The 9,925-nt window shown below is 63.5% G+C and overlaps 4 protein-coding genes across 4 annotated transcripts in view; 1 reads left to right on the forward strand and 3 right to left on the reverse strand.

Moving 5' to 3' along the window:
* Window positions 1–388: 388 nt before the first annotated feature.
* Window positions 389–865, reverse strand: MNEG_2318 (hypothetical protein; the record flags this gene model as incomplete). The annotated part of the gene is made up of 1 exon (XM_014049198.1): window positions 389–865. A coding segment is annotated over one exon (477 nt), but the record flags the coding sequence as incomplete, so codon positions are not given.
* A 1,514-nt stretch (window positions 866–2,379) lies between these two features.
* MNEG_2319 (hypothetical protein) lies at window positions 2,380–4,365 on the reverse strand (the record flags this gene model as incomplete). The annotated part of the gene is made up of 3 exons (XM_014049199.1): window positions 2,380–3,204; window positions 3,404–4,044; window positions 4,245–4,365. The coding sequence occupies 3 exons, from the start codon at window positions 4,363–4,365 to the stop codon at window positions 2,380–2,382; spliced, it is 1,587 nt and encodes a 528-aa protein (XP_013904653.1).
* Window positions 4,366–7,798: 3,433 nt separating this feature from the next.
* On the forward strand, window positions 7,799–8,365 carry MNEG_2320 (hypothetical protein; the record flags this gene model as incomplete). The annotated part of the gene is made up of 1 exon (XM_014049200.1): window positions 7,799–8,365. The coding sequence occupies one exon, from the start codon at window positions 7,799–7,801 to the stop codon at window positions 8,363–8,365; it is 567 nt and encodes a 188-aa protein (XP_013904654.1).
* An 814-nt stretch (window positions 8,366–9,179) lies between these two features.
* The window catches only part of MNEG_2321 (hypothetical protein), a gene marked incomplete at both ends in the record, with an annotated part of 3,878 nt that continues 3,132 nt past the window's right edge, over window positions 9,180–9,925 (reverse strand). Inside the window, one exon of the mRNA XM_014049201.1 lies at window positions 9,180–9,925. This exon is cut by the window's right edge and continues 264 nt beyond it. Within this exon, the coding sequence (XP_013904655.1) occupies window positions 9,180–9,925 (746 nt within the window).

A 9,925-nucleotide genomic window follows, 5' to 3' on the forward strand; every position in this document is an offset into this window, starting at 1 on the left:
GGGCCTCCCAGGGCTCCCGCCGCCGGGCTCGCCGCCGCTGCCGCCGTCGCCGCCGCTGCCGCTCGTCTCCTTTTTCTTCTTAGGGGCGTCCTTGGAGTCCCCAAGGGTCGGCCAGGCGGCGGCGGCGGTGCCCAGAGCGGCCGGGCCCTCGGCGGCCGGCTGCGGGCGGCGTGGAGGGGGTTGCTCCCTTTTCAGGTCCTGGGGGCGCCCGGGGTTCAGGCAGCCGCGGCATGCAGGCGACCGCAAGCGATGGTATGCGATAGTGGTTGTGTCAACCCGCGTCGCGCGTGTCCCGCAAGAGCAATGCCGCACCGCGCTGGTGACTAGTGGCGCATGCGTGATTGACCGGTCAACTTGTCCAGCCGACATGCCCAAAATCAAGTCTTACCTTCTTCCAGGCGGGCTTGGACTGTTTTGGAGTCTCCTTGGAGTCGCCATTGGGGCCGTCGCTGCCGCCTTCGCCAGCCACGTCAATTGCGCCGCCACCGCCGCCGATTCCGTCCCTACCGCTGCTGGTGCCTGCCGCGCCCGAGGCTGTGCCGGTCTCAGAGCCGCCATGATCGCTGGGATCTTTGATATCCTGCTTCTCCGTGATCTGTTGGCTGGTGTACGGGGCCTTGCCGCATCCGACGACAGCACTTTCGCCAAGAGCAGCCGCGCTGAGGGTGGCCTTTGCGCTCGCAATGCTTCCGAGTTCCTTGTCCACGTTTGCCTTGGCTGCGGAGGGCGCCCCGGGCTCGACGCTGGTGGCTGTCCCCGCGGCGCCCTTCAAGATGGTGGCCCAGCCTTTCTTAGGAGCTATATCTGATATTTCTGCCGATCCCTGACCGGCAGAAAGGGGTTGTTGCTGCTCGTGCTGCTCCATCGACGAGCCGCTGCACTCCTCAGTCACCTGCCCGCTTGTGAAGGCAGCCTTATGGTACTTTGTATTGTATTGTACTACTGACACGAAGTAATTGCTATTGTGCTCCAAGATGAGCAGATCGATCTAGAGTGTAGAGAGCCGAGACGAACTGCAAAAGGTGAAACTGAATGCTGCACGCACAGAGTGACAGGCAGGTGCCTGCAGAAAGTGCGCTCGATGGCAGGGCCAGCAGCTTTGCATTCTACCAGGACACCCGACACAGGTCACTGCGACGTGCGTGCCTCGCACCAGTGGCTTATGGTACAGTACAGCGACATCAACACGCGCCCCCAAAGCTGAGAGATCAGACTGAAATTGCGCATGCATCACTTCAGACATACCTGATGCAGACCCCTGTCCTGTCAGCCCCATGCAGCCTGCGTCCAGTGGCGTGGGGGTTGACCACTGTTGACCTCTGCTAGAACGCAAGCCAAAGGGGACCAGGGCTGCGGCGCCTGTGCCAGATCATCCTGATGTGTACGAAGATGCACAGGAGGGTCTGGCCCACCGGGGCACCCCACCGTCCGCTGGATTATGGTCACCTCCACTGTATATCACACAGTGAGGCCAGCTGTCCTGCAATTCTCAGTGAGAATTGCAAAATCAATTTACCAGATGCAGAAACGACAGAACGTACTGAGGTGAACTTGACAAAGGCATTCAACACCAACACCATGAGGTTCTTTCTGAAACAATTCACAAGCAGTCCTTGCAACCGCAGCAGCCATCCTTAGGATGGGGAAGAGAAACTCGTTGCTGAGGTGCGCCAGGTGAACGACAGAGGTAAGCGAGTACTAACCTGTTCTGCTGTGTTGGCAGTACAGGGGGTTGAGCTGAGCAGCCTATGGTACAGCTGCCATGGACTGGCCGAAGCGTTGGTGTGCGCCAGCAGTCGGCGCCACTTGATGCGTTGCGCTCCGCAGCACAACGGTCAACGGTAGGCAGGTCAGCGCAAGCAGAGCGGCGTGCTGAGCAAACACAGTCCGGCTCCCAGCTGATAAACAGAGGCAGAAAAAGGAAAATTGAATGCGACTGATGGAAAAAGGGCTCCAGTATCAACAATCTTGGCAGTTGCAGTAGATGGTTGGCACAAGCCCATTTTTCTGAGGCTGTGCCGCGGTCGTCCCAGGCCCAAACTCTTGTCAAACAAGCCGTCCTTATCAATTTTGGCAATTGTGTGCCCAAGGAACCCCGGAAAAAAAGCGATGAAAGGATACTCAGTTCGGCGGGAAGGGCGAGCGGCAGCCATCTGGGTGTTTTCCAGTCGCAGCAAGTAAGCCCGAACGCAAGCGGCACGAGTCGTGCGCCCTCTCCCCCTGGCCTCCGCGGTGCTGGGGCAACGCGGGGCTGACCATCCCCCCAGGCATCTCGCCAATGCACTTGAACTTAAGGGCGCTAGCCGCCCAGGCAGCCGAGCGGCGCCGCCTTTACTCGGACCCCACACGAGCAGCGGCGGCGCCCCGTTCCTTATGCCCTCACGCCTGGCGCCGCTCCTGCACCGCCCCGTTGCCGCGGTCGTGCAGCTTCTGCGTGACGTCGCCGCTGGCGAGCGGCTGCAGATCGCCGTGGATCAGGCCGTCCAGGGCCAGATCTGAGACGTCTATACTCTCAAGCTGATTCAGCAGCTCGTCCAAGTCCCCCAGCCCGTCCAGGCCAGCAGACGCCGTGGCTCCGAGCCCCTGCACCCGCTCGTCCGGGACGCTCGCAGCCGCCGAGCCGCCGACGCCGGACGCCCGCTGCGGCCGCGATTCTGAATCACCGCCGGGCGGCCGCTGCGACGGCGCCGCCACGTCAGGCGGCCCTTGCGACCGCGCGGCCGCGTCGGTCGCGTCCCGGGCGCCCGCCGGGTTGACCAGCGCCGGGGGCGCGCGCAGGGGCGGCAGGTTGGAGCTGGATGGGCCGGTGGCAAGCGGCTCGAGTGAAATTGCCTGGAAACTTGTCGAGGAGCGCTGTGATCCCGACAACGGCAGTGGATCGTCCGCTCCACCGTTCACAAGCCGGCGCTTGGCCGGCCGCTCTGCCAGGTCCAGCCAGGGTGCCGTGTCCCCGCCGGACGCGGCAGGAGCGCCGGCGCTTGCGGCCGGCCACAACCACGGCGCCGGCTCGCGGGCGTCCGCGGCCGGCGCGGGCGCCCAGCTCCCGCCTTGCGCCACGCCGAACGGCGAGCAGCCGTCGTCGTCGGCGGCGGGGGCCGCGGCGGCAGCGCTGGGGCCGCTGAAAGGGAGAGGGCAGCAGCCGCTGTACTCGCCGCGCGGCAGCACGGGTTTGAGGTGTGCCGTCGGTGCACCCAGCACAGGCGACTGCGGCGGGGTGCGATGCGTGTACCATTGACAAGGGGTTTTAGTAAATAGTGGCCGCCGATCCACCTGCGTCACGGACATGGGCACGCTTCCGCCCACCACCGTTGCCGCAGCAGGCTCCCAAACTCAGGGCGGCGGCGGCGGCGGCGTCTGCCACACCCCACGCACAGCTTGCCTCATGACGGGCCTCGCAGCTCACCGGGCGGCCTGTGAGGAAGAGCCAGGCGTCAGGATCCAGCATCCGCTCAAACCGCAGGAGGATGCCTTGGTAAGCGGCATGCGCGGCCTTGCAGGCCCGCGCCATCTCTGCGGACCCCTCCGCCAGCCCCCGCGCCAGGCCCAGCGACTCCAGGATCTCCGGCCACCGCCCGTCCGCCGTGGCCGCCCCCGCGCCGCCGTGCGCGACGACGGCGCGGAAGAGCGCGGGCAGGTCCAGCGGGCGGCCGGCGACGGAGGGCGGCGCGGCGGCGCGCAGCAGGCGCGGGGGCGGCGGCGCGAGACCGGCGAGGTGGTCCGCCATCGCTGCGACCTCGTGGCTGCCGTCGCCGGGGAGGCGCCGCAGGTCTGAGGGCGGCAGCTGCATGCGCGGCAGCGGCGGCGGCAGCAGCACCTGCTGCTTCTGCTGCTGCTTCTGCTGCTGCTTCTGCTGCCTTACTGGGCTGATGTGGAGGGGCAATGGCAGCTGGTCCGGCTGCTGGCAGAAGTCTCCAGGCGCAGCGCCGGCGTAGGACCCAACCTCCGCGCTGGCCGCGCGCTCGTCGTCGGCATTCTGGGGCAGCTTGATGCGCGTGGGCGCGTCAAAGCCATGGCTGGCTAGCCACTCCCCGATCGACCCCTTGCCTGCGGGAGGGCATGACAGGGGCACGTGCGGCGCGGTTGGGCGCGCGCGCTACGAAGGGGCGAATCCCGGATGCAAAACGGAGCGCAACACTGCTCACAAATTTGCGGTGCAGAGTGTGTGCCGTGCGCTGCTGGCTTGATTCGTGCCGCATGCACAACTCGTCAAATTATCCAATGCGGGTGTCGGCCGGAGCCCCTACCGCTTTGCAGCTGGATCGTCTGGCGCCATTTCTTGGCGGCGCCCTTCCCGCCAAGCCGCTCGAACTCCGTCGGCGACACCTCCCGCAGGCCGCGGGCGCCGACGCTGACGAGGACGCGCATTTGCGGGAGGAGCAGGACACCGGGCAGGCCGCCGCACACGATGCTCACGCGCACGTCAACGCCTTGGCCCTCGCCACTGCCCGGAGACGTGCCGGCGGCAGGTCCAGGCGCCAGGGCCGCTGCGGCCGCCGCGAGCGGGGGCGCCTCGGGCGCCGCGGCCACTCCGTCGTCCCAGCTGACGTGGCTCTGCGTGGAGTCCCCGCGATAGCTGCCGGAGCCGTTGCGCGAATGCAAGGCCCATGGTCCATGATTGCCCTCAATCTGCTGGCACGTTGTAAGCTGGGCGGCGCCGTACAGTGCCCACATGAGGCTGCGAGTGGCAGAGGCAGGTGCATTGGGGCGTGGGAGGGCACGGCGATCCCTGCTGTGCAGTCCTGCACGAGCTACGTTGCGAGGGTGGTTTGCGCAGGGCAGATGGATCATCCCAGACGCCCTGCGCACTGCCGGCTCTCAGACCAGTGCAGTTACAGCGCAGAGAGGGTGCAGCGCAGCTTGTGCGCCTCGTGTGGACCGAAAGCACCCCTGGAACTGAGGAAGTTGAGGGGCGAACCTCGCCACCACCGCCGAGTGGCTGGCGTCACGACGCACCTTTGAGGCGCTGCCACAACATCCCCGAATACGTTCGCCATGAAAGATTATGTATGTGTAGGGTGTCTCCGGTGAAAGGAGGCGGTGGCGAGCAGATTACCGTACCTAAGACCAAAGCGGGCCAGGATCGTGTGAGGGATGCTCTCGCGCTGCTGGGGCGGCCCTTGCAAGGCCTATCATCAACAACCCTACAGCGTTATATACGGCGTTCCGCGACGTATGGCAAGCTCACCCGATGACCTCCCTCCAGTTTGCAACAGGGCGCGTTGAAAGTTTCTGTGCGAAGGTCCATGCGCATGCATAGGCTTTGACACCTTTTAAGTTTTGACGAGTTTTCAGGGTCGACCTGGGTGCTGAACGGAGCGCTGTGGTTGCGTGGCCCAGGCTGCGGGGGCGTCCGTACGCGGCAGAAGTTCGCGGTGCGGGTGCGAGAAGCGACCAACAAACGACTGAAGAGTTCACAACCACAGGGTGGTGCACAGCATTGCACATCATTCGCCACATGCGCTTCACAATCGTATTTTGTACGTGCTTTCTTGTTGCACATCAAATACCGTACTGCGTTGACCCCTGCTCGAGCTGTGGTGCTACTGGTGGGCAGGCATCGTGCATACCGCCCAGGCGCTTTGGTGGTTGGAAGGGTAAAATGGAACAGGCGCGGTCAGGGATACCTTGTGCATACAGACAAAACCTCCGACCTTGTGCACACTCCTGCTTTCCACACTGCTCTTTGTTCGGTGTCTGCGGTTGCGGCCAGCCTCTCTGACGCCCCTCAATTCCCAGGTGATGCAACACGTTACGGCGGTCAAGCTTTAGTCTCTGCTGGTGTGCCCAGAGGTGCTGTGCATGTAAACGTTGATCTTGTCCGCTTTGCGTTTTCAAATCATAGCCAGTAGAGACATGCTGTGGGCACACCAGTAAACGAGGAGTGTTGTGAAATAATCCCAGCCATGCCGTCAAGGCAGTGACGCTATTTCGGTGTGGACCAGACGCGTTCGCCGGCGGGCCTGGCGGTTACCACGCGCTTCTCGAACGCGAACGCCCAGCGGAGAGGCTGCACGGACAGGAGCACTTGCAGAATGCAATTGCCCGTGCGCCTGACCCTCTTGCTTCAGAGGCGTTGGGTGCGAGCCCAGCCAGTGCGCTCCATAAAGTGCATGTGACAGCCGGATGACGCGGTCTCAGTCACAACTTTGCCCTTGCGGTGCTTGAGCACAGGCTAATATATAGCAAGCGGGCGTGGCAGGTGCTCTCTCTGTCGTGGTACTTAGTTTCATGGTTTGGGAGCGCCGCACGATGTTTGATCATCCCGGCTGTGCATCTGGAAGATGTTTCATAATCCCATCTCTGCACGCACTGCATGTGGCTGCCCCTTGCTGTGCACAACTCACTATGCCCGTATTGCCTGCCAGGTACAATCGTCGCCATTCACTACAGCGCGGTAGGTTGGCCCTTGCTGGCATGCTGCCTGTGAGTGCATCCAGTGCTTTGTTGCGGCGCGCACACCCCAACATCCATGTGGGCCAGATCACTCCTGGTTCTGATGAAACAGTGTATTGGGGAGAAATGCACCGCTGCTGGATGCTTGAGAGTGTCCAGTGTTGCGCAGCCGAATGATCAACCAAAACTACGTCGCCTGCTAACTCCGCCCGCTTTCTGTTGGGCAGTAGGTCATCTTTTGACTGTAGGGGGCCCGGTGCCGCACCTGCCTCGCCCCCTGCAGGTACTCAATGGTGGCGTTGACATTGCACCTCGCACTCCAGCAGCTGTCTGACACCTCCATCACCACCAGCGCCTCAGACACTCCACAACATATTCACGACCCCTGTAACAGCGGCAGCGTTGGGGTTCGATGTTGGCGCCCCACCGTCAAGCAGACGAAGATCTTCGGTTTTCAGGGCATGCAGCGACTAAGCCGCTCTACAGGGTGTTCAGGATTTCCACATCACTGCCCAAAGATGGTGTCTCTGAAGCCACTCGATATTGTCCAGCCTGTGTTGATCACGCTCTTGACCAAAATCACACAGACAGAACTGATGATTGTGTCGACGCTGGCAAGTTGTGCTGAAGCCACCCCTTGTACTCGCCCGACGGCCCGCTTGCACTGTGTTGCACTCGAGCTCGATACCCACAAACACAGTACGGTATGATATGCAAACATTCACGCCTTTCATCACCATGCTCGACGCTGTTTGAGGCGCTCACGCCCTCAGCAAGCCCGGACACCGCGTTGACTGGCATGGCCGAACCCACGGAGGACAGCGAAGGCTATTCGAGCGATGTTAGCACTTCGGCGAGGGGCGTCACGCCGCAGCCACAACAGATGGTGCGTCCACGCGCTCACGGGGACCGCTTCAGCGTACCTGCGAGCGCCCTGTGACATATTGACAGCTGCTATCTCCACTCGAGTCTTGTACATGGCGAGACTCCTGCACATGGCATGATCTGGTCAGGTCATGGTGACATCTCCGCGAGCACAAGGCGCCCTTGCCCTCACGCATCCCTCAAAAATTTGGAGCAGGTAGACGGTTGCTTTGCCACCCCGCGTGGCCCGCTGTTGACGTTCGACGCGGTGCCGCTGGCGCCGCCCCCCGCGCCGCGCAAGGGCCGTCCACCTCCTGGCCATTTTGACGTGAGTGTGCAACGATGCAAAGTTTTGCAGTGGAATGAGGCGGTGACGACACATGGCCTTTCTGCGGTGAGCCGTGATGAGCTGTTTGTAGGTCACCAACCGCGTGCTCACAGCAAGTCGACAACATCGTCGCACCAACCGCAGCTCTCAAGCGACGCACCTGTGCGGCGGTTAAGCTTCAGCGGCATGAGCGGAGGTGATTCGCCGGCAGCTATGTCGGGCCAGCCGCAGCAGCAGCAGCAGCAGCAGCAGCCAGGGCACGCTGCGCCGCCGCTGCCTCAACACCACCCAGTGCAGACCCAGGTGCAGCAGCCTGCACAGCTTTCACAGTCACACGCCGACGCGGAAATGTCAGAGGGGTGGCCTCAACAGTTCGAGCAGCTGCAGCAACAGCGGCTGCCGCCGCGTCACCAGCAGACGCAGCAGCAGCAGCGGGATTTGCTGCAGCCTGATGGCGGTGAGGACGCACCAGCAGCACATTCAGCGCATTTCAGCAGCCCATCTCGGCCTCAGCGGCCCCCGCCCCAGCAGCAGCTGTGGCAGCAGTGGCACTCACCAACGCCACAGCAGCAGCAGCAGCAGCAGCAGCAGCAGCAGCAGCAGCAGCAGCAGCAGCAGCAGCAGCAGCAGCAGCAGTGGCAGCAGAACATGGCCACGGTGCCATTTGGCTCGCCGCAGCAGGCTGCTGGAGCGGGCATGGTCGCTCTAGGGGGTGTGGGCTCCCCGCCACCCACCAGGCCCAAAAAGGCGCCATCCACGCCTGTGCGGCTCTTCAGATGAGGCCGTGCGCCTGTCCTTCGCCCCAATGATGCATCTGCGGCATCAGCGCAAGGCAGTTGTGCTTTCTTTGCAAGGGCCAGCGGGAGGACCATGTGCGTTTCCATCACCGCTTGGGCGACGCTGCGACACGCTTCGTCTTTGGCAGGAGGGCGGCAGAGCTTTGCCGTCAGTGTGCGGGCATTGACGCCGCACGATGTCGGCTCACAAAGGGGCACGTGTTGGCGCGCAGGCCACAATCGGTGGCCCTGGGGATCGTCGGAACGCGCCAAGGGCTGCGATGTTGCGCGCTGTTGTACATTCAAGCCCCTTTCATTTTACTCGTCGGCATCGGCTGGGCGGTGTTGCATGGATGGCCCGAACTCGCGCGCCCGTCGTCACTTTGCCACGGGTCACCCTATTTGATAGGCGCTCAGTCTGTTAGCTTTCATGCTCACGCTTTCTTCATCCCTGGAAGCGCACTCCAGTTGGTACGTGCGCACTGCAGGGAGGACTTTGACTCATGCAGCAGGCTTCCTTCTGCACTGCTCCCGCCATCCCCCCTCCCGCCACTAGCGCATCTTCCCACTGCCGCCCCGCTGCCAGCCCCAACCCTTCACTGTCATGCTACAATGCCAGCTTTGCAAGTTGCTTTGCCCCTGCTTCCTGTCGTGCGAAAAATCGCGCTGGATGCCATTGTAAATTCACGAACATTTAGGCAAACTTGTATAACTGCAGTGTGAATGAGTGTGTTGCATATGTCAACACACACACACAGACACAATCATTTTTGACCCACAAACGCGCACTAAAGTCGGCGTCGAAACGACATGCAGCATCAGCCCTTGGCGCCCGTGTCGCTGCTGATGCGCCCGACCCCGCCGTTTTGGCCGATCCAAATGGCAGCTGACGCAAAGTTAGCGAGGCAATGGGCGCCCGCAGCCACCCAGATGTTTTCTGTGTAGAGGTAGGCCGCGCCGTACAGCGCCCCCACTGCACCCGCCCACGCCGCGAAGGCCGCGTTCCGGCCGCCGCTGTTGTGCAGCGCCCCGAACAGCGCCGCCGACAGCAGCACGCCGCGCCAGTCAGGGAAGCTGGCGGGAATCAGGGCGCCCCGGAACAGCAGCTCCTCGGACGTCCCCGACAGCAGGGCCACAACCGCCACATCCCCCCAGTTCAGGGGCGCGAGCACCTGCCGGTTCGACCGGTCGGTCGCGGCCCGCAGGTCGTCCCACCTCTCCAGCAGCAACAACCGCGCCCCTGTGACGGCGGCGGCGGCGGCCAGCATGACGGCCACGTCTTCCGCCGACCCGAGGCCCGGCGGCAGCTGCAGCAGGCGGGCAAGCAGGTCTGGGTCCGTCCCTAGCACACTGGACGCGCTCTGGGCGGCGTAGGCACGTATTATGAAAGCCAGGACACCCAGTGCTGCGGTCGTGCCGATGCAAGACCCCAGGACCTGTCCTTTGCCCACAGGCGCGAGCGGCGCTGCGGCCGCGCCGGCCGCCGCCGCCGCGGCGCTGGCGTGCGCCGGCGCCTGCGGCTCAGGGCCGCCCCCGCTGCGACTGCTGCTGGCGCCGCTGCCCG

The sequence above is a fragment of the Monoraphidium neglectum genome (assembly GCF_000611645.1).
Source record: "Monoraphidium neglectum strain SAG 48.87 unplaced genomic scaffold scaffold00259, whole genome shotgun sequence".
Lineage (NCBI taxonomy): Eukaryota > Viridiplantae > Chlorophyta > Chlorophyceae > Sphaeropleales > Selenastraceae > Monoraphidium > Monoraphidium neglectum.